Source organism: Daucus carota, chromosome 4, assembly GCF_001625215.2.
Source record: "Daucus carota subsp. sativus chromosome 4, DH1 v3.0, whole genome shotgun sequence".
NCBI classification, from domain to species: domain Eukaryota; kingdom Viridiplantae; phylum Streptophyta; class Magnoliopsida; order Apiales; family Apiaceae; genus Daucus; species Daucus carota.
Window position 1 is genome coordinate 42278290 of NC_030384.2, and position 23908 is coordinate 42302197.

The 23908-nt window shown below is 35.0% G+C and overlaps 3 protein-coding genes across 7 annotated transcripts; 1 reads left to right on the forward strand and 2 right to left on the reverse strand.

Annotated features, from left to right (window-relative positions):
- The first annotated feature begins 445 nt into the window (after positions 1-445).
- Positions 446-5047, forward strand: LOC108218522 (ATP sulfurylase 2). The gene is made up of 5 exons (XM_017391500.2): positions 446-1224; positions 2514-2919; positions 3195-3455; positions 4384-4470; positions 4663-5047. Exons 1-5 carry the CDS (start codon positions 668-670, stop codon positions 4801-4803), a joined length of 1452 nt encoding a protein of 483 aa, XP_017246989.1. The 5' UTR covers positions 446-667; the 3' UTR covers positions 4804-5047.
- Positions 5048-5755: 708 nt separating this feature from the next.
- Positions 5756-14175, reverse strand: LOC108218978 (filament-like plant protein 4). 5 transcript variants are annotated; one of them, XM_064091850.1, is made up of 7 exons: positions 13939-14175; positions 13735-13792; positions 11891-12018; positions 10164-10488; positions 7733-10046; positions 7274-7319; positions 5756-6322 (listed from the first exon to the last, which is right to left on the reverse strand). In XM_064091850.1, the coding sequence occupies exons 3-7, from the start codon at positions 12002-12004 to the stop codon at positions 5885-5887; spliced, it is 3237 nt and encodes a 1078-aa protein (XP_063947920.1). In that variant the 5' UTR covers positions 12005-12018; positions 13735-13792; positions 13939-14175; the 3' UTR covers positions 5756-5884. The 5 variants fall into 5 exon arrangements, with proteins under 5 accessions (XP_063947920.1, XP_063947923.1, XP_063947921.1 ...); XM_064091853.1 differs by having other exon boundaries at positions 5756-6315; positions 13939-14127; XM_064091851.1 differs by having other exon boundaries at positions 5756-6133; positions 10164-10491; positions 13939-14078.
- A 7183-nt stretch (positions 14176-21358) lies between these two features.
- LOC108217982 (protein SMALL AUXIN UP-REGULATED RNA 12) lies at positions 21359-22052 on the reverse strand. Its single transcript, XM_017390897.2, has one exon. The coding sequence runs from the start codon at positions 21956-21958 to the stop codon at positions 21518-21520; it is 441 nt and encodes a 146-aa protein (XP_017246386.1). The 5' UTR covers positions 21959-22052; the 3' UTR covers positions 21359-21517.
- Positions 22053-23908: the final 1856 nt, after the last annotated feature.

Below are 23908 nucleotides of genomic sequence, written 5' to 3' on the forward strand. Positions count from 1 at the left end.
GCATTAATTTGTAAAATTTAAAAGGAAATAAATGATGATTACGATAAAAATTTTAAAAAGTTGAAATTGAATATAATTTTTTAATCTTAACCTCCGATATATTTTGTATGATAGACAAAAAAATGTATATAATTATTTTCTTCAAGAATTTGAAAAGAATATGTTTGAATCAAACTTACAAAAGATAATAATATTTTAGAAAATTAATTAAAATATTTACCAATATATTATTATTTAATATTATCTTTAAATATATCAAACAAATCTTTCAAAGTAATTTCAGAAAAGTCATTGGTATAAAATAATTTTAACAAGTTTATCATTCAACTCGGCACATTATTTTTTCTATCATTTGACTCTTTTGATGTGTAAGTTTGCAAATCATTGTTTCGGAACTGTTTTTGGTGTAAATGACAGAAGTTGCAAAATAAACCAGCCCAGACCATCCTTCCATAAAAAAAAAACAAAAATTGAGGTGGGGTATATAAGCCTGAAAAGGAAAATGAGAAAGAACAAACTTGTGGACATGTTTTAATTTCAGCCAGAGCCATCTCTATATTCATCTTCTTGCAATTCAGATCAACCATGTCCACCAACTATTCACTTTCAACACTTTCCATTTTTGTAGGATCTCCTCTTCCAGCTAAACATTTTCATACTCTAGAAGATGTCTCTAACAATTAAGCTACAATTAAACAACATTAGTACTAGTAGTATTACATGCCTCAATCTCAATCCCAGCACCAAAAAGATTCATAAAGGTCCAAACTTTATTGTATCCAAACCTATTTACCATTCAAATTTGCTAACCCCATATGTATTTCATCAAAAGATCACACCTTTAAAGCAAATGTCGTCAATTAAAAGCTCTTTGATTGACCCTGATGGTGGTTCTCTGGTTGATCTTGTGGTGCCTGAGGCACAGAGGGCTGTTAAGGCTTCTGAGGCCGAGTCTTTGCCGAAAGTGAAGCTGACCAAGATTGATTTTGAATGGGTTCATGTGATTAGTGAGGGTTGGGCTAACCCATTGAAAGGGTTTATGAGGGAGAATGAGTATTTGCAGAGCTTGCATTTCAATTCTTTGAAAATGGAAGATGGGTCTGTTGTTAATATGTCACTTCCCATTGTTTTGGCTATTGATGACGATGCTAAACAGACTATTGGGAGCTCTCCTGATGTTGCATTGCTCGGGCCTAATCAGGATTTGGTCGCAATTCTTAGGAGGTTAGTCCTTCAAGCATCTTTTGTCTGTGATCAATATATACCGGAAATTCATAACAAAGAAGCATGTTTTGGTTAAGAAGCCTACAAGTGAGCCCATATAAGTTTTCATCTTTGAATCCATAATTTTTATTTTGGCAGTTGGATGATGTTTCTGACTGTTCAGTCATCAGTGTTTGCTATTTGATATCAAATTGTATCGAGCCATATTTACTGTAGTGGTTGCCAGTCTCAAAGATATGCTTATATGAATGTATGCATATGTGTCTTTCAAGTTTCAAGTCTAATACCCATGAAACTTCTCTGAAAACTGAACTCTTAAAGGTTGTGCTCACTTGGTTGGAAAGGAACAGGGGAGAATGGAATGAAAGATTATAAACAAAATTTATGAAGACAGAAACAGTAAAGGATTGTATAGTGAATAAACATGAAGGAGTAGAAGATTTTTATGATGAAGATTGTAGGGAAAATGAGGAAGTTGGAGAATAGAGCTTTCTTTCCGAAACAGACGGGTCAGAATTTTAGTGTAATTTGTTAGGAAAGGAATGGAGGAAAGGAATAAAAATTATAAAACATTCCCTCCAATCCCTCCCAAATATGAATACAAATGTCACTCCATTTCTTCCCCTCCCAATTCCATCCAAGTGAGCACAAGCTTAGATAGATTAGTGGGGTTGAGAGTGATTGGCGATTTTGCCTATTTCCATACAGCACATGCATTTGAACACACAATAGAAGAATCATTCTGCCTTAGACTCTGTTTCATTGATTGTGCATAGCAGGATCAATATTTATGTTTGCGTCATCAGCAGAGAGCCAAAATCTTGTTTAAACATTTATGGAGTACATTGAAATTCTAGTCTGTGGTCATATTCTATCTTGCTGGATATTGTTTTTTTTCCCCTCCAATTGATGGTCGCTTATTATCTTATGTGGTTATATATATAGCTAGCTCGCATTATATGCTAATTTTTTATTTCCGCTCTTGTTGAATGCCGGGTATATAGAGTTTAAGCAGTCGATTCTGTAGAATACATCAGAAGTTGTCTGTCCATTCATGCAGGTATATGTATCTGAAAAAAGAATCATCACTCTTTGATCACATTTCTGAATCCCTGTTTTCTCTCTGAGTGTGTCTTGTGTGTGTGTGAGCGCACACACTAGTGGAATTTATATTATTTTGGTTTTTGGTATGCTCTTGTGTGTGAGGTTTCTTTTTTGTACTTGGTAATTTAATTTGTCTAGTTCCAGTTATAGCAAATGTCATTATATACAATCTTATCCTGCAACAGGGTTGAAATTTATAAACATAACAAAGAAGAAAGAATTGCTAGAACATGGGGAACTGTTGCTCCAGGATTACCTTATGTAGAGGAGGTAATTACTCCAGCTGGAAATTGGCTAATTGGTGGAGATCTCGAGGTTTTAAAACCTATCAAATACAATGATGGTCTTGATCACTACAGACTGTCTCCCCAACAACTCAGAAAAGAATTTGATCGTCGTCAGGCCGATGCAGTGTTTGCTTTTCAATTAAGGAATCCTGTGCACAATGGTCATGCATTGCTAATGAATGACACAAGAAGGAGACTTTTAGAAATGGGTTACAAAAATCCAATTCTTTTGCTTCATCCTTTGGGAGGTTACACAAAGGCTGATGACGTGCCTCTGGATGTTCGTATGGAACAACATAGCAAGGTAAATTTCAAAGTTTCTATTCATTACACTTATATCTATAGTAGGATATGGCTGTAGACTGAATATATATTATTGGAACTGAACACAAGAAATTATAATCCAAAGATGTGCAGGACCCAAATTTTTGTGTTTGGTTTCTGCAGATGGTCAAGTTTTGTTATCATTCTCATGTCTTCTTATAGCTGTTTATCGCAATCTACTGGTTATTGGTCTGAAGCTTGACATTTCCCCTACATGTTCAGCCAATATTTTACTAGAACTGTTTTTACATCTAGGTCTTAGAAGATGGAGTCCTTGACCCTGAGACTACGATTGTAGCTATATTTCCATCTCCGATGCATTATGCTGGTCCAACAGAAGTACAATGGCATGCCAAAGCAAGGATTAATGCTGGTGCTAATTTCTACATTGTTGGTCGTGATCCCGCTGGTATGGGCCATCCAACGGAAAAGAGGGATCTATATGATCCTGATCACGGGAAAAAGGTTCTCAGCATGGCTCCTGGACTAGAGAAGTTGAACATTCTGCCATTCAAGGTATGTTCCATAAAATCATAATATTTAGATTTATTGATAGCATTTAATGCAATAACAGATGATGTGACCTCCTGTTCCTGCATATATACTTACATCTGTAGTTATCAGCCTTGACAGGCGTGAAACCTGGGAATTTATACTTTATTTGTAAGGTTCTTCTGTGGTGTCTCAAATGAGTGTAGATTGCATCTGCATATAAGCTCAGATTCACATCCCACAAACAGACCTAGAAGTTATAGTACGTACCTGATGTTGCACATTTTAACATTCTAGAAAATATTGAGCAGGAATAATTATTATTCGAATGTTGACAAAACTTAAAAGATGTATAGCAAATGTCTAGGCTTTTTAATTAAGTGCAAAGAGTTGTGAAAAAATTCAAGGAGCAATATCTTATTATTCTGCTTGTGCTTATGATGCCTCTTTTCGGGTTAACATTATAACAAAGGCATTTAAATAAAATAGTATTACTATATTTTTCATCAAACTTAATAGTTGAGTCTGGTTGATTTAAACTTAAAACTGCGATGAAAGTGAGGTAGGTAAAAGAGCAATGACAAGATTCTAATATTTGCGAAAAAAATGAATCGGATAAAGGAAAAAGCATTATGTGTTAGTTCAAGCGAAAATATTCACTTTTAATTTGTGGAATGGTATCAGTGTTGGCATGTGTATTATTGTGCATATATTTTCATCAAGCAGCCTATAGTATGCAATGCAGATGGTCAGTAATTCTAATATAATTTCTTTGTATTATCTCTTCTAGTTTAATCATAAGTATGCTGGTTGTGAAACTCTCGTGCTTGACTTCTATTTTAAATAAACCTATCTGATATCTTCACTAGTACGAAGCAAAGATGCAAAAGTTCGTTACTTCAAGCATTGGTCAGTGGTCTCTTGAGTAAATCTTCTATATATAATGTTGCAGGTGGCAGCATATGATACAGTGGAAAAGAAAATGGCATTCTTTGATCCATCACGAGCTAAAGATTTCCTGTTCATATCTGGAACCAAGGTGAGACTAGTATTTGTATATTGTCATGCTCTCACTAAAGCAATTACCAGCTTAAAAAAACAAAATTCTTTATTAATAGTATAGGAATTCTTTGATCTACCAACTGAGATTTGAAGATCAGATATATCTGCATTTTTTAATGGAATGAGCTATGCTAGTGAGAATTAAAGAATTTGTATGTGCCTATTGTAGATGCGCACATTTGCAAGAACTGGGGAGAACCCTCCTGATGGTTTCATGTGTCCTAGTGGATGGCAAGTCCTAGTAAAATATTACGAGAGCCTGCAAGCTGAAGAAGAGGTCTCACAGAAATCAGCTGTGCTGTCGTCTTAATATGCAACTGCTTGCTTAAGTTTCAACATATGGATTCCTTGAAAGTGAAATTTAATTTATTATAGGAGAGCTTATTGTGCGGCGATAAAGTTTCTTTTTCAATCGTTTTGCTGGCCTATATATTAATGATTGTAACATTTGGTCAGGGAAAGCAGTGCGACGAAATCTGAAGAGTTTTGTACTGTACATCTGTTCACCTAATTGACATAATGAACAATACACAATACACAAATTTTCTCTATAACACTAATGCAGCTATAGTCAATGCACAGGAATACAACTTAGTGTAATCAATTCTTTTGCTCTTATGAGTTGATGAGAATTAGTCTATCCTGTGTTAGTTCTGTACATAAGAGAGAAAAGATTGAATATACAAGCTCATGACAATGGATGAAGCTTACAGATGAATGGAAGTGTAATCCACTGAAGACTCCTTGGTATAGATGAAGACTACCAATTTATAAGTAGAATCACTATTCTCTTGTAGGTTCTCCTAAGAATAGTACTCCTTCCGTCTCAAAATACTTTTCCAGTTTGTTTTTATCACGTTTGCCAACACGCATTTTTGGTCGTTAATATTTTTATTTTCGTATTAGTATTAAATATAAAAACTTCATCGTATTAAAGTACTCGTGAATACAAATCAAACAAGATCACTCATGACTATATTTAGTCTTATAAATTTGATTTGACGTAAATTAGTAATTTGTCTCATGTCATGAACAGTCCCGACATTTCAAACAGGAAAGTAAATAGAAACGTGGGAGTAATTATTAAACTGTAGTAATATACAGATCCATTCGGCTACTAGCGAACATGGATAAGATCTAGCACATAGTGATAAACTTACCGTATTTAAGAAACATAATCTGTGCTCGTTTCTCGTTCATTTCTAGGAATGCATGCTTGCTTAATTGTTGCAACAGTTTTAAAATCTTTAGAAAGCCAACCAGAGAATAAAATGGAGCAAGTTTTTCATTTGGGAAAGCAATATGTACAGGGCATACAGTCATCTGATTCTTAGTGAAATTATCTCAAAATATTACAACCAATAAATTTCCATACACGCAGCAAATGAGGCCTAGTTTTCACTTTTTGTTTTTGTAGAAAAGAATCTGCTGACACCTCGGTGTTTCTCTGGTTCCAAAGTGGAAGACGAAGAGCCTGACTTAGTTGGCCGGTGTTTTGGTTGATGCTTTGTACTGACTGGTGATCTTGATAGATTGCTTGCATCAGAATCTGATGGATAAATTGGCGTGCTAAATATATCCGAGTCACTCCCTACACGACGCTTAGTGGCAAAGTTAGCACGGACAGATGTGTCAACATTCTGCAAAAGCATACTACTAGATGTTAGTTTATCTTCAGGGAATATTTCATCCTTCCTTCGAGTCCCCTCCAGGGTTGGAGACCCCACAAATTCCATCTGAGGGCGCATCGAATCCAAGTGCTTGCCCAAAAGAAAAATGGTTTCTTGACACTCTGCTAGCTTCTCAGCAGCAGCCACTAACTCTGTCTCCTTAAATGACATACATTTTAAAAAAAAAAAAAAATCCTAATGAGGGACAATTGGAAAAGTAAAAAAGAAAAGGGAGAATACCATTTCTATCCCAAAGCAAAAATATAGGAGGTTCAAAATTTAGAGAAGTGGAAAGAAATAACATGAACGGGCAGGACACACATCAACTTCATACTTGGCATCAAAACTATGTGCAAAAAAGACCTAAGTGCTATTTAATTCATAATAATCATATAAGCGTACCCCTTACTTCACATTTATAAAATTTTTAATGTTCCATGTTTTAATGAACCAATTAGAACAATACTCTTTCCATTATGAAGAGAGTGGGTTGGTCAGATTTGATATGTTGATTACTAGTTTCCTCCAAGTTTACCCCTTATAAGAATTTTTAGTAAACAATGAAGAAGTATGACAATGCAAGTACATTATCAAATTTGAGTGGCGTTTTCTAATAAGCTGAAATTGACTCTTTGATTGGAACTAAAATTGTCAAAGCCTTTTAGGCTTTACAGCAGGAGTATTGTATTTATAGTGGAGGGACTTTAAAGCAGACAAGTCCTATCGCAGTGATAAAGAATAATGACGTATACGTATTCTTATCTAATAAAACACACTCACACACCCACCTGGCCACCTTGCCTTGGACAGATACAACCTATAACAAGGATCAGAAGATGCATGATGTAATTATGTGCAAGCTTATGTAGAAAGTCTTATACAAACAACTTGATTCGAAATTACCCAACTATCTATGATTAACAGTGAGACTTGAAATAGTCATCCTCAGTGACTTACCAGAGCTGCTTATTTTTAGCAAGATTAGCATATAAAGGTGATTTAAGTTAAAATGATTAAAGATTTCTAATGGAACTGATAGAGAAACATTATGTTCACGCCAGTAATAACTCAACTATAATTTATGCACATAGAGGAAGATTCAACTCTCACCTGGCTGCTTCTGGTATCTACTCGACCTACTGGGAAGTTCTCAACCCTGAAACACATCATTAAGCACAAACTTAGTGGTGTTTAGCATATAATAATGAAGCACAAAGTTACAAGGTTTTACACATAAGTATTGTACTAGTGTACTATCGGTGCTAGGGTACCTGCAAACACCAATAAAATATCACTGGCATTTAAGCATGTTACCTTATATTCGTAAAGAACAATAATCATAACAGAAATTTGAAGGGAAGACATATATCCTATCATGTAAACGAAAATATTAGAGTCCAACACCTCTACACCCCTATAAAATTGTGTGAAAGGCCATTTTGTGAACTCTTTATACAAAAGTGATAGATATTGATGTAAACATATAGCAATAGGCTGGACCAAACTATCATATAGACTAGAATTGTCACTAAAACGAACTATTTGCTCAGTCAAAATTCTTTTTCTAACCTTTTTAAGTCTTCTTGGAGAACAATACATCTGGCAAAAGAATCCGCAAGATTCTTCCTCTCCTCTCGAAGTTCACTATTCAGACTCTCTACTTTTGCCTCCAGACAGTCTACCTTAATTTGTAACTCGTCTGCATGCTTTTCAAGCGATCTGTATGATTCAGCCATACATTTTAGCTGCGTCTCGGCTAGACCATTCATGTTTTGAGCAGCTGTCAGTTGTGATTTAACTTCAGCCAGAAGTTCTTCAGTTTCTTGCAACCGAGACATAGTGATTTCTAGATTTTTAGTCGATCTAGCAAGATCTGTCACCAAGTTATCTTTTTCTGATTTCAGTAACCTAAAGTCCTCCAATGAGCAATTCCATGATGCAGTTTTCAATTCAGAGGTTGGAACAAAAGGAACATCATGGGGAATGTCAGGATCAGATGTTGAATCAGAAAAATGAGCACAACTGTCTGTGTAGTTCGTCACTGCCTTGTTCTCAGGCAAAGCAACTTTGTCTATGCAATCTGAAGTACTGGGTTCAGTTTCAATACATTTATAACCCAGGGCATCAAAATGAATATAGTTTGCTTTACTGAATACTTGAGAAAGGCAAAGAATATAATTATTCAAGCTTCCTCTGTTGTTTATAACTTGATTAAAAGCAGCAGAGAATTCCTCCAATATTTTGGTCAATTCATTTCCTTCCTGGGATGTGCCCTGTATAGCTTTCCCCTCTTTTCCAAGCAGCAATACAAATTCATAAATTTGAGATAAAGCAGCTGCCAGTTCTTCACTAATTGGATAAAAAACTTGATGGTCAGTTACAGTATTAGTATAGTATGGTTCTTCGATGAAAGAACTTGCAGAGTTTTGTCGCAAACTTGCCTGCATGTTCTGTACTTCATTCCTGATGTCCTCCAAAAGTTTTTCTAGATCAGTATCCTTGGATGCACACTCAAATATCATCGAAATCCTTGACTGGAGTTTCATACAAGGTGACAGATCCCTTATATTTGATCTTTCAATTCCTAAAGACTCTGACCCTTGTTGATCTTGAAGTTGTAAACCCCTGGTGGAAGTGGCCTCTGACAGATCATGGTTCACAATTTCAAAGTTTCTGGCATCCAAATCAAAACTGGCCATTGTTTCGTTCGATTTTTTAGATGAATGTGCCAACTTTTCCATCTCTAGAAAGTCATCCATAAGTTCGAGCTGATCTGAATTTTCACCTTTTCTTGGACTGTCAATGTTCTTTCCTTTGTGAAGATTGCAGACCTCAGAGATCGCACGAGACCCAGCACATAATGCTTGATTCTCATTTCCATCATCAGACATGGATGTCATGCTGGGTGGGTTGCTTGCATTAAGACTGAAGGACCCTTCAGCCGGGATCTGACCATTAAGATTTGATGTATTTCTTCGCTGATTATTTGCTTGCAGTTGTGCTTCCAGACTTCGAAGTTTGGTGACTGTCTTGGCACAAACACTCCGGGAAGCTTGCAATTCACTATTTCGCTTGGCCAAAGCTTCCTTCAGCATCTTTGTTTCCTCTTCCATTGCCAAAAGGCGTTCTGTGAGTAACTCATTTTCTTTACGGTAATTTTGGACATTATCATGTGTAAAATCAGTGAACGGGTTCATGGATGGACTGGTAGAAGGCTTTGCAGGAGACCTCCTTAGACGACTTTCTCCATAATCGCTGTCCATTCTCTCAACTTCTAGTTTCATTTGAGCTACTGCAGCTGGTCCAGGCAACTTCTTCTGGACAAGACCACGCAAACGTTGACAGTCTGCTTCTAGCTTAGCTATCTTCTTCAACCCTTCTAAATTTTGTTTGTTTGCAACTTCAGCAGATCTAACACTCATGTTTTTTTCCTCATTACGGATTTCTAACTCTTTCGCAACAACATGTAGCTCATATTTGAGTGAACTTATTTCCCTGCTGCAAGAGTCAATATTATTCTTCAACAGCTTAATCTCCGCATCAGCTTGAGATTTATCTTCGGTGATCTTGATCAGCATGTTAGAGCGCTCTTGCAAAGACCTCGAAATTGTGGCATTGTCAGAAGCAGATTTAAGAAGTTCCTGTTCTAAGTTACCTAACTGTGTTTCAAGCTCAAGCCTTATCATGTCAAACTGTTTTGTTTTCATGGCAACTTCATGAAGTGTCTCCTCGTGTTCCTCTTTCAAATTTCTAATTTGCCGCATACACTCTTTCACAGCACAATCTAACTGCGAGGCTCGATCTTCAGCAGTAAGCTTTAATAGTGCAACTGATTCTAGATTATTTTTCAGTGTCAATGCTTCTGCCTCGGCTTTCTCCCAACCTAATATAACAAAATATCAATTTATATATATATATATATTTGGTTTCCTGGGGAAGAAAGTATATATTAAGTTGTGTGAACTGGTATTCATGGAGGACCAGCACCAAATATACAAACCTGACACAGCTTCTTCGGCAACTTTGGCATGCTTTTTTACAAGGCTTTCCTTAGTCACCATCTCTAAATTTGCGGTAGATAGCTTTTCATTCAGTTCCTCTACCACATCTTCTAATTCTTTCACTTTATCATCATATGAAGTCATTTGTTCATCATATTCCTTCACTCTATCCTTGTATATAGTCAATTGATCTTCATATTTCTTCACTTTATCCTCATATTTCTTCACTTTATCCTCATATGACTTTACTTGATCCTCCAACCCAGTTAGATGTGCATATGTGTCTACAGAAATCTGGACATACTTGGGATTTTTGCTGCTATCCTGCTTACCCAAGAAAGTAATAAAGCATATAAATAAAAAGAACTTAAGCAACTAGAATAATGCATGAGATGAAAGAGTAAGATTTTGGTGGCAGTAAAGCTCTTGCACTTAATTAGCAGAGGAAAAAGAAAGAAAGAAAAACACTCTAGCAATTGAACTAGTAGATCTTACTAATATATACGGAAAGAAAGCAAAATCGATACAACATTAAATTCATAACACAAAAGTAGCATATAAACTTGTCAAGCAAATATTCATAAAGGTATTCCTAATACTACAAAAACATGTTGATGTGGAAATTTAATAAATGTGCGCAAAATTCTAGGCAAGCCATATACTAAAGAAGACAACAATGTTGCACTTATATCATTATATGTACCTTGGCTGTTTATATGGGTGCATAAAGATTATGGCCATGTTTGGAAGTTAGAGGTTTGAAGCAAAATTAGAGGTTTGAGGTGTTTTATAGGTTTGACCACTAAAATAAGCTAATATTAGTGTTTGGTAGTTAGCGGATTCATATAGAGGTTTGGATCGAAAAAGCTAATTTTGAAAAAGCTACTTTGAGGAGCTTTTTGAATTAGCGGTTTTGGTTTGTGTTAGAAAAAGCTAATCAATCAGCTATTTACCAAACAGTTTTACGAGAAACAGCTAATTCAATCCGCTAGTCAAAACATCTAATTCAATCAGCTAGTCAAAACAGCTAATTCGATCCGCTAACCGCTAATTCCCAAACAGGGCCTATGGGGTCATACAAATCGGAGCATCGCCCTAGCATAATCCTATCCTCGTAGTTACCAAGTCACCAAAGGGTAAAAATGCAACAAGGGGTAGGCTGGCGAAAATTTCAAGTTTCCATATAATGCATATAGATGCCTAATGAAGGAAAGGAAGAAATCCATGCTGATAAGTGGTAAGAGGCTTTCGAGTATTAGAGTACAATATTACTGCAACATATGGAATTATGGGTATGGTATTTCAAATTCTTCAGTGACCATTTATCTGGGATTATAACTTAATAAACTGAGATTTTCATTTAAATTATATTTTAATAGATGAAGACCATGTCCCTGATCAAGAAAGAACCAGATTCCAACCAAAAGATTTGGGGGGGCACATACATGCTTAAAAAAGCAAAGCATTGTACGGGAACAGAATACAATATTGTTTGATACGCATTTGCCAAATGGAGAAGTAACGACGACCTTCTATTTCAAAAACTACGACTAGCTCATTGATAGAATATTTGGTCAAACCTATTCAGGTGTTAAGAACTTAAGATGCAGAAATTAATTATGTGAACAGTTAGACTTAGGAAGGTTCTATAGGTGAATAAGATATCTTGCATAGTCCATACAGAGGAAGTTATAACTGAGAAATTTAAAAATATTAAAGTTCATACATGAGATCCAGCTAGAATTGAAGGGGCACCCGCAGATTCTAATGTAGCAATAACTTTCTCGGTAGCTGCTTTATCAGAAGATTTCTTTTTCCAGGGCCAACTCCGTCGATCCATAATAGAATGTATAGCTGTAAATGGTATTATAATAACATCAGTGTCTGTTTGACTTGTAAAGACCAAAGTGATAAAGAAAAAAAGTTGAATGCATTCAACCAACAAAATTGAGCCTGAAATGCATTCTGTTGTGAACGGACATTTCCTTCGAGTACAACACCTTCAATGTGCAATTGTTAGGAATGTCTTAGAAGTTCATTTAAAATACATTGCAGCTCCACCACTGGGATCTTTTAACTTTACTTATTTGCAAGCAAAATAAACAGTTCCAACAATAAACGGTATACTTATGACATATGACTTAATGAACTATTTGCCACTCACTCTGATGTTCTTACCAGAGCAGTCCTTATATTCATTATGCAATCACTAAGAATGTGTTCGCATTTCAGTTATCTACCAAAGCAGTTAAAATTAAATCATGATATTACCTAAAATATTAGAGTATAATAAGAAAGAAAAAGAAAGAATTTCTTACATGCATCCAGGTACATGATTGACATTTAGAACTGTTAATTTATTGAACAATTACAATTATCTTGAACCCATAAAAAGATCAAGTGCAAATAAATAAAAATATAATAAGAGTAAGAAAGTTTAAACATACAGGATACTGCAAAAGAACACAATGATCTCATCAGGCATACTTAATTACGTAGATGTAACCAGAGTAGCAAGTAACCAGCCAATCCAATATAGTAACATACGAATGAACGAGTACTTGTTTATCAAGTGAAACCCTTAGAAAGGCATAAACTGTTACTAAAAAGTAATCTAATCTTAGACAATAGACGTGCAGCTGAGTATGACTTTTTAGCTGGATTGGCATCATGAACTAACACACTTCCAGGTGCTATACCACTGGCCACTGGCCAATCACTAATGACCTATATGATCTTGAAAACCAAGTAAAATAATATGTATGTAGAAAAAAGAGGGAGAGGGAGTTTTATGCTTTTACATGAATCTTGAGGTCTTAGAATAAATATGTACTCATATACTAGCTTCTTCTGCTTTGGCTTCGGTAAATTAAGTCGATTTGACAAGAAGCAGCATGAAAGAAAGGATCAATGCACTATGAAAACTCAATTTTCTCATCAAAACGATTTATAACCTTTTCCCAAAAATTAAATGTACAATAAAGTTGGGTTTGATTCATGCACACATAATCCCCAGACCATCTTGCTCTCAACTTTTGCAACTCTGGACTGTGCTCTAAATTAAACTATTTGGTATTCGAGTTATAACTATTAACATATTTTAGTCTTTTTCTTAGTTCATTGCTTCAGGATTAAAAGTGAGATCAATAGTCCTCTCGAAACATACTAGAGTACATTATAACTACAAATATATTAGAGCATAGTAACATGAGTACGAATCCTGATATTTCATGATTCTTGCATACAAACATAAGGCTATCGGATCGAAGCCTAAGACGGAGAAGTTTGCAGCATTGAGGACAGAACACTTGTCACCAAGACAAGTAATTCCAAATCTTAAATTTCGATATCGGATGCAATCCGGAACAAAAAACAATAACACTGGCATTTCAAAAATCCTAAAAGCACTGCCTTATTAAAGTTCAAGTCGAGATTCTATAGACAGAACAAAAATTAAATCGACTGCAGCAAATTTAAAATTAAAATAATAAAATAATTAGAGTTACAAAAGCTGAAATATTCTTATTATAACCGAATATAATGACTACGCATCAAATGAGCAGAGTATACCTAAGTTTAATCTGCAGTTAAGAATCTCAGAGCTCCTTTGAGTAAATCAGATTTGAGCCTACAATGAAATCAGTTATTAAACTTTATTAATTTACAAATCGAGAGAGGAATGAGTAAAAGTCAAGCTTGCTCATCTATATGTATATATTGTGTTGTGTGTGTGTTATTGAGATGTTAAAGATGAGAAGTATGAAGCGAACTTACCGGTGGCAATGTAGCGTTGATGAAGAGTAGTGGAATAGTGTTTAGGTGCTTGCTACGCTCCCTGTTAATTTCAAAATATGCTACAGGAGAGAGAGAGAGATTGAGAGAGAGAGAGAGAGATGGTGGGGAGTAGAGTAAAAGAGTAGTGGGCTAAAAAATATTCTGGGAAGTTGGAAACCTCCAAAACATCAGCTTTTTTAAAGAGTGATTTCAGAATATATCAATGTTTTCATGAATACAGATATCACCACATGTACTACTCTAAAAGCTACCCCTTCCACTTTGCTTCTTATACTTTTTACTTTTTTAATCTGGTTTTTTTTAATTATTAAAAGAATATTGGGGAGTGATAAAAATATATTTATTATGAACATTTCATTTTACATATAAAATAACATTACATCAGTATCAACATTGTATTACTAATTTTTTTACAACTACTTAGCACAAAATAATAATAATACCTCATATAGTCAATTGTCGCATTTAAATTGCTATTTTGGGATATTTTAATACAAACGATATTTAACTCAAAATTCCAGAGTCAGTTAATTTTTTACATTATATATTTTGTATATGTAGCGTTGTCACTGAATTTGGGTCTCCTATTGCATCATGTATGATGTACCGAATGTTGTACTTAAAATCATTTTTTATATTAATTATTAGATTTTAATAAAAATGAAATATATGAATATATTTTAATCGATGATAGGTCTTGGCCAGAAGCCAGAAGGTACATTTGGATTCTGACTTTGGACCATGGTCACCTGTTGGTCAGTACCGATCTCAGTTGTTGTGTGGTGTTCACAGCAAATGTCGCAGCATTACTTCGTCCTCGGATAGTAGTACCTTCTGATAATACAAAGACACATCGCTGTGGCCCCTGAGCAGTCACAAGATTTATATTTTATTCAGTATTCAAAACTATATATATTATTTTATTGAAATGTGCTGTTATCGAAATTGTTCAAAACTTTAGAAGGCAAATACTGTAGTTTTTTTCTGAACGAGGACAAAATATCACGAGTGAAAAAAAAAACTTAGGCAAATCATATTATTTTGGATGAAGAAGACAAAATATTATGCAACTTGCAAATTCTGGAGAATGAACATATTAGTTCTTCTCGTGCCGAAGTAGAAAGAGGATTTTAAGACACAATGTCAGCTTTCTTTTAATGATATGCCAGTTTTTGTCAACATTTTTATTATTGGTATTAAATGTCGCTTGAAAATTCAAATAAATAGAAGTAGCTTATTTTCCTTGGATAGCTAGACATTCTGTTGAGGAAGGGGTCATTGCTCACTAAACGCATGATATGTGAGCTATTGCATTTAGTACTTGTACTTGCTTTCTTTTCATAGTATTTTCAGTTGCTACCAATTATTATCTATAGAAGGTATATTTGTTCGTTGCTGACTTGTGCTAATAATAATGAGCTACCCGTGCTTGTTTTATCGACACGCTTTTATGATTAATGAAGGATTATAATTGTGCATGTTTTGTGTTGTGCTCCATGGGAGAGCAAGGAGTTGAATGCTTGAAAATAATGAATTAAAAGGAAAAATGTTAATTGAAAATGAATAAGAATAAACTTTTGAGATAAAAGTTTTAAGAGTAAATTAGGTATCTGTAATTGACGAGCTTCGTTTTCTAATTAAAAATGAACCTTTTTTAAAGTGAATTTAAGAATCAACTTAGAAAACAGTATGAAATTTTTGTACATTGACATGTAAAATTATCTCACCTAAACACAGTACAAAAGTCTCGTAACTTGTTGTATTTTTATTATATTCATTCATTTCAAATAAATAAAATATAAAATCGATAACAGTTTCTAAAAATTGTCAAATATTGTTTTATAATTTTTTTATCAATTTATTGATTACATTATAGTCTAACTCAAAAAATTTAGGTAAATAAAAAATTGGTATTTCAACTCATTAATCAATTTCGAATTTTTACAACGATGAATATTCTGGCATCTACAAAGAAATAAATTTCCCCATCTCAGATTTACATGCATATAGCTAATAGCAACAAGTGCATAGTACAGAGTGGATGTCGGAGGAAACACCGGCGGAACCAGGATTAAGCGTTGGGGAGGTTGAACTCAACCAAAAGATAAACTAAGGGATAAGCAGTGTGTCTACGTGTCTTAACCATCAAGACAGAAAGATTTCCTATACTTTGAAATTCAAATTAATCTTTATCCGCTTTCACATCATAGATAAAATTGTCTAACTGATTTGATAACAGCTCCAGGTAGGGGAGAGCACGGTGCGGATCGGTGCGGTTTTAGGGTAAAACCGCAACCGGAACCGCAAGTGTTCGGTTTTTAAAATTGAAAACCGCAACCGCAACCGAACCGTCGGATCGGTTTCGGTTTCAAAAAACCTCGGTTCGATTTCAAACGGTTCGGTTTCGGTTTTAGAACCGCAATAAATAAAAATAAGAAACATACTTTCAAATTAAATTAGTAGATAACTTATGTTGGTTCGATATATACTTCAAATTTAATAACGAACCACATTATTATATTATCGGATTTAAACAAGATCATATTACAAATGAAACTTATATATTATGTGGGGATCATGATGGAAGTAGATTAGCGACTCAATTGTAGTGATACTAAAAGAAAGTGCTCGGTGGAAGAACTAGTTCGGATAAAAGAATTTTAACGAAACAACCTCAGCACATTTCAACCCCACTTCCTAGTAACCTCCCCCGTCTCCATTTTACTTTGTTCATCACATTTATATGTTATATATAAATATTTATATAAATTATGTGTGATATGCATATATATAAATATAGATAATATTTATTTTAATAATCGGTTCGGTTCGGGTTTTTGCGGTTCGGTTCTGGCCTAAAACCGGAACCGCAACCGTTATAATCGGTTCGGTTTTTAAATTTTCGGTTTCGGATCGGTTCGGTTTTAGGCGGTTCGGTTTTTATCGGTTTTCACCGGTTTCGGTTACGATTTCGGTTTCAATTCGGTTTTTTGCTCACCCCTAGCTCCAGGTCTACTAAAGGGAAATCCATCGGATAAAATTGTGCAAAGACAAACCAGTTTTGAGTTATTGAAACTCAGAAAATTAATTTCTAAGATCCAAAGAGCCAATACAAAGTAACAGCTCTATGTTTCCTTCTGTAAAACGGTTATCCATCTCTTGGGAAATAGTTACCATAGCTCTATGGTTCCTTCTGTGGTTTCCTTCGATAAGTCAATGTGTGCGTATGACTTATGAAAGCATGTTCAAAAGTTTCTTCATATGGGCTCCTAAGCTAAAATTTGAAGAATATGGAGATGAAATGAACTCCAACAAGCTCAGCACCTCTTTAAAAATTTAGGAGCTTTGTTTGCTTACTCAACAATGAGGAGCACACTCTCCCTCTTAACTATATTTACTTATATTAATTTTTCTTATATACAAAGTACTTAGCATGCATGATACAGTTTAGACTAAGCGCCTTCTCTTTTCTTTTTTTACAATAAATCCCTCTCTATGATATTTATAATTTAGCGGGGGTTAAAAAAATTATATTGACATCACTAATTTAGCGGGGTTGGAAAAAAAATATCCATTATTTTTTCGAGGTCAGGGGGCTCTAGCATCCACTAACCCTCTCTCAAATGATCGTGAACATGGGAGCGTCTTCAAACCATCACTTCTTACAAAGTGCATCGTATATCTCAACCTTTGCTTTGTGGGTACGAAATCATCCATAGGCCGAGGAAAGATGCAAGGCACACATTTGGTATCTCTCAATACGCGTAGAGAAAAGGTGCAGATGATTGAGGCTTCATGCTAGTGACAAAGGCGCAAATAAGCAAGAATTTAATAGACCAGTCATAAAAACTTATTTTGTTCAAATTCTCACTGACTTAAACCGAAATATAAGGCAAAATTACAAGCATGGGACACAAATGATGCCATGGGACACACTTGACAATCCCAAAGACAGCTTCACTCCACCTTCTCCGATCTACTTTGAGCAAAAATGAAAAGCATTTCTTCATTGGATTCTTTATGGATATATATACGCTCTGGGTGTTTTTCATTGGTTCCCCACGCACATTCGCACCTGTTCCTTTACTTTTCCACTCAATAATTTCTATCAGCAGATAAGCTGTCATTCTCCAACATTTTAAACACAGAATTATCGGTAAAATGTCCCTACCTGTAATGTTTTTCCATATTAAAAGGTGCTTGCTATCTTGCAGTAGAAAAGTGAATGAGATAAATTCATCTGAATAGATTTAGCAAAATGGGAGCAGGTAGCTTGGTAAACTCCACAAATGCACTAAATCCCAAGTGAACAAAAAATAGTATAATTTACGTTACTGATAAAACACGTTCGAAACAACATAAAAACTCATGTATCAGAATTTTTTTCACTTAACATTTACAGAAGTGCAGATGGAAACACATTTGGCGTGAAATTGATTTAAAATTAATGATACACTTAAGTTAGATTTCTCCTTCATAATAATTAGATTTTAGTATTTTACTGTGATTTTAAAGTAACAACAGTATTGATGCTCCCCGCCAACAAAATTATAGGAGTATCAATTCACGGTGCACACTTAAAATCATATAAAGTTGAGTTTGACAAGTTTGTAAGTTGCCATTACGATTGTTCTGAAATGTATAGCTAATCAGCTATAGAAGTTCTTCTTACTGGGTTAAAACTATTTTCGATTTTAAATCAAAACATTTATGTTTGTATAATAAGATAAGAAACTGATTTTAAAATGAAATTAATTTAAGGTAAAAAATTGCTAGAAACACTTTGCCGAATCATATTACGAATCAAATTCAGGTCGTGTCTGATGTGTCATCAATGCGATAAAATAACCTCGATACAATATTTAAACAATGAGAAAGACGAGAAGATGAAGGCAAGATATGCACAGGCACGATAACAAAATTGCTTTTTTCCCTCAAGTTACAATTCTAGAACAATACTCACTAGTTCCTGATAATGGACGTTTTATAAGTTGATGTGTCTGTGATGTTGGTCAAATTGTCTCAAGTGTGTCAAAATGCCCACGAATAAAGGAGATTATAGTATTTGGGAGTTTCCATTTGTTTTGTTAGGAGATGGCCGGATGGTGGGCATGCATGCAGTATTGCAGTCTGCCTCACCCTGCTGCACTTTTCAAGCAGAGTGTAGTCAAGTGCTTGACATGTGCTCGCTTCTGTGGCTAGTGAATGTCAAAACCCGACTTCTAATTATTCATTTATGTAATTTTATATATTCTGGTATTCTTCTGAAACTATACGGGCCATTCGGTGCTGGTTTTCCTTTATTGTCTGGGAAATTAATTTATTTTTACTGAAAATAAGCTCGATTATCATATAAATTTTTGAGAAAGTCGTTTCATTATCAAATCAAACATATATAATGTGTGTTTTGATGTCTAGATCCGTCCTTGCTAGATCCGTCTTTGCATATATTATTATATTTGATACTTTCTTCGTCCCAAATTGCATGAGACTCTTTGACTAGCACAGTTTTTAAGATGTGAATGTTTCACTTGATGTTAACTGCATAAAAAGTAGTGAATATTAAATTAGGGTAGCTTATGAATGTATGTTTGTAATAATGTTAAATAGATATCATAAATAAAAGGATCATTTTTGTTAGGACATGCAAATAAAAAAGTCATTCATATAAATTGAGATAAAAGGAATTCAGAAAAGATAAATGGTTCATATAAATTGTTGGGACAGAGAGAACACCGACTATTGTGTTGGTAATTACCCTCCAATTAGGCGATGGTACATGCAATAAATAGTAAAGAATAAATCAATAACTTTCAGATATTTGTTACACAATTACATGTGATGAATAAGGTGTGAAGAATCAAATTAGCACTGTCCCGGCTGTGTTTGTGACACGCATTATGTAAATGAATGCAGGGTATTAAATGATCCGAGAAGGACTATAGGAACATCAATACTCTTGTTCGAACTTTGGGGACCCGATGATAGCCCATGTTTCACAATAGTATAGTAATATATTTGTCGTTGAATGAGTTTGCAGAAATAGTGAAATAAATTAGAAAGCGAAAGTTCAGGTACTCAAGTACGAGTAATAAATTTAAGATCAGTCCTCGACAGTTCTGACTTCCGAGAGATTCAAAAATGAAACCTTAGACATTTCACATCATAAAGTATTCATACGCGATTCTGAACCCCCACTCCTTTCAGTACGCAATTGCAAAACTGGGAATTATCAAAGCCCAAGGATGTTTATAGCGGACAGTAAGCCCAAAGTTGGAAGAGGAATCAAGTAATATGGGCTCTCGTATACAAAGGAACCGCATAGGCCTAGTCACAGCACTTTCTCAATTCTCATCTAATATTGCACTTGACAATTTGACATGGTTGGATCCTCAACTTATCGAAAAATCTTCTAATAATTTATTTAAAATATTTTACTAATTTATTAATTGAACCTCAGTTTACAAAATTAATAAAAAAATCTTCGATTAATGTTCAATAAATCAATATCTCATGAATCATATTTATAGATTAACCGATCAGTTTAGATTCCGGTACACACTAACATGTTCTTTTATTTTTTGTTGTAAGCTATATGAAGAAAACAGCGAATGACCTAGAGAGTAATTGATTTCAACAACACACACTCACATTCAATATTCTTGCTGAGCAAGATAATTTTTCACATATGTATAGACTACAGTTTTCCAACTAACTATGACACATAAGCAGATTACTATTATGCCACCAGCTTTCATTCTATATTACAGAAATACCCCAAGCTCCTTTACTATATTCATCGAATATAGATCATTGTTTAATCTGGAGGACGGAAATTTTAGTGTAAGTGGAATAGTTACTCCACGGTTCGGGAGTGGATCTGCCTTTCTTATCTATTTGACCATTTGCTTGACTAAAATTGGAATCATACTAGTGACTTGCAATAGCCCTGCATATAAAAAACACAAACAAACCAACACAAACATGACAGGACAAGAGAAAAGTGATGCAGTAGCATGTGAAAATGAGATTATCCAGGTGAAACATAACAAACGAGATGAAGAAATTGTAACTGCTTTCACATGGCCTGTTTGCCCAAATATCATTACTACTGTCTACTACCACGTTACTTTAACATGAATTAATTATTTAAATACCAGATAATCAATTTTGTAGATAAGCAATTTTGAAATATTTCTGCATTTATCATTTCCAATTAGTAAATGAAATAATATACATCGGGTGATTATCACTAATCCTCAAACTGCCGAGTGATCTTCAGACCGGGGATGACTAGCTGTGTTTACTCCCACCAACTTTGCCGCCATCTCCATTACATTTCTTCGCATTTATAAACCGATTGACCGGTTATATAAAATATAATTAAAATCGAAATGGAAATCGAAATAATATTTTATACAAAAATAAAAAATTAGTAACTGGCCAACTCATATTGTGTCATTGGCATGCAGTTGTAAAGTTAATAGTCAACTCACACCCGACCCGACCCGAATCCAAATCATTCGTGAAAGGGCTAAAGCTTTGCTAATCTGCATTCTCATCTGAATCCAATGTTAAGCAGGGGGCGAGACTCGGCCCAGAAATCAACATTGTTCTTGCTCCGAAGTCCCACGTGGCAGTACCTCTGGAACTCCTCGATACTGGTGAAACAGCAGCCGGAGATTCTGGAATCCGAGCGGCCGGAGATGCACCGGAGAATATCCTCGAAGACGTACTCGTCGCAGGGGATGAGCAATGGGCCGGAGTTGTTGAACCCGTATTCTTCTTCGGCCTGGACCAGTAGCTTCTTGAAAACCGGGTGGTTCAGGTACGTTGCTCGGACCACGAACCTCGTGCGGTTCGCTCCCACGGAGACCGCCACGTGTCCGGAGGGCACGTCGGAGGGGATTCGGCGGGAGGTCAATGCCGCCTTCTTGCGCCACCGCCGGATGAGTTGCCGGAGCTTGACTATGTGGCGTATTTTGCTGCATCCTGACATTGTCTTGTGTTTTTGTTATGTGAATGTGATTTTTAAGGCTTTGGTTTATTGAAAGATGAGCTGTTGGAAAAACTAGAGGGTTTTGAATTATGAGATGAGGCACATCTTTTATAAGCCCATGTCAATATAACTACCCTTGCTTTTCAACTTATTTACATAAATACCCAACATGCAATGTCTCTGTCTTTTTTATTACAATAGCCCTATAGAATTGTAGATTCATCATGCATGTTTATTTTATCGGAGTCCTTTTTAAGATTTACGAGTTCTCATTGGATTATCAAGTCACCCAGATTATTTATTATTTTTTCAAGATTTACGATCTATATTTTAGATTCATTAGTAATAATTCAAGTAATTATGCATTTGTCTCTACTAATTCTTATACAATCTGCTTGTCGCCCAGAGAACGAAATTATTAGCTACCACTATAACAGAAGACACAACACTCATGAACCATACTGATTTTAAAAGAATATTTAGATTTCGTAAATCAAATGTGTCAGGATATTTCACAACTCAAAATTCGAAATTACATGAAATTATAATTTTTGTATTCTCTATATTCTGATTACTGATCAGTGCCCATGTGCAAGACTTCCCCAGCTATGATAAAGTAGTGTTCTCAGCAGCAAAAGGCCAAACGCGACCAAAAACAATGTGGTAGACTTATAATACAATGGGTTCTGGTCGCAGCGCCACCACCAACCTCTAGATCAATAACACAATATTCCACTATATTTTTGTATATATTTAATTTTACACATGCTTGTTTTTTCTGTAATTTATCAATAATCATGAACAGAAGCTCAGAACTCTAATTTGACTAGCATCCGCTAATCTCTCTGAGATGTGTTCATTTTGGTGCATGTGGCGTACGTGCATGCTAATACATCCCCCCATGCTTACTGACAGGGACGACCTTAAGTACCCTACTTGTGAAGATCTTAATGAGGATCATGCACCGTTTGTTATGTAATTTAAAATGAATCTGTTAGTTTCATGTACTGAGCAAATGTTAATTACCCCAAACATGCAAGAACATAAATGGTGTATATATTTGTTAATGAATTCCAGATTTATCATCGTGTATATGTACCACAATAGTATTATTGTTGTGGTTGTTTGTTTTGTTGCGGTATAATAAGAACTTTTTCTACGTTCATTGCTACTGGACAATGTGGCCAAATATGTTAGAAGATTTCGGGAATATTACGTTGATGTACAGTTCGAGGCATTATTGGAAACGATATATGACACAATATATGATCCAGTAGTACTTCCAAATCCCCTTGCATGAGTGGTGATTTTAGATTAGTTTCAAACTAGATCCTGGTACATGAAGATAATACGTATACTCTCTCAGCCTCAGTATTTCGATATTCGTGGTGCATGTTTGGGAAACGCTACTTCCGACTTTTCTTGACAAAAAGCTGGCTTCTATTTTACTTCACTCGTTTGTGTAAAAAATTAGGAGTATTTATAAGAACATGAGAATACTAACTTTTGTTTCGAGATTTTTGTTTATTTCTCAAACAGCTTGACTGACTTATAAGTTTTTATTATTTCTCACTTCTAATTTACCCATGTACTTTAAACAAAAAACACTATTTTTAAGTTTAACCAAACGATCTTATAATATAATATATATCTCGTTGATGTTTCGACTAACATTTCTGATTAATTCCCGATTTACCGATTAATAACTACGAGATATCTTTCTCGAGCTAGAACAAATCGAAGTGAAGTGAAATTATGGTGATCAGACATGGCATTATCTTTCTCGGGAGCCTGAATGTGACGATGCCATGCACTTGCGGTGCTAGTCGAAAGGAAGAAAAGAAAGTTGCAGAAATTTAGATTATATAAAAAATGACAACAAGAGGGAAAGAAAATAATAGTTTAATAGAAGTAGTGTTGCAACAGAGGAGATGCAGAAAACAGTTGGCG

Bases quoted from the DNA above. Each gene is read 5' to 3' on its own strand.
- LOC108218522 (XM_017391500.2), top strand. From the start codon at position 668: ATGTCTCTAACAATTAAGCTACAATTAAACAACATTAGTACTAGTAGT. The intron at 1,225-2,513 runs GTTAGTCCTTCA...ATCCTGCAACAG, and splicing joins TTGGTCGCAATTCTTAGGAG to GGTTGAAATTTATAAACATA. The intron at 3,456-4,383 runs GTATGTTCCATA...ATAATGTTGCAG, and splicing joins TGAACATTCTGCCATTCAAG to GTGGCAGCATATGATACAGT.
- LOC108217982 (XM_017390897.2), bottom strand. From the start codon at position 21,958: ATGTCAGGATGCAGCAAAATACGCCACATAGTCAAGCTCCGGCAACTC.
- LOC108218978 (XM_064091849.1), bottom strand. From the start codon at position 12,004: ATGGATCGACGGAGTTGGCCCTGGAAAAAGAAATCTTCTGATAAAGCA. The intron at 10,492-11,890 runs GTATGAACTTTA...TTCTTGGGTAAG, and splicing joins CAATTCTAGCTGGATCTCAT to CAGGATAGCAGCAAAAATCC. The intron at 7,320-7,732 runs GTTAGAAAAAGA...GATGTGTTTCAG, and splicing joins CTCCAAGAAGACTTAAAAAG to GGTTGAGAACTTCCCAGTAG.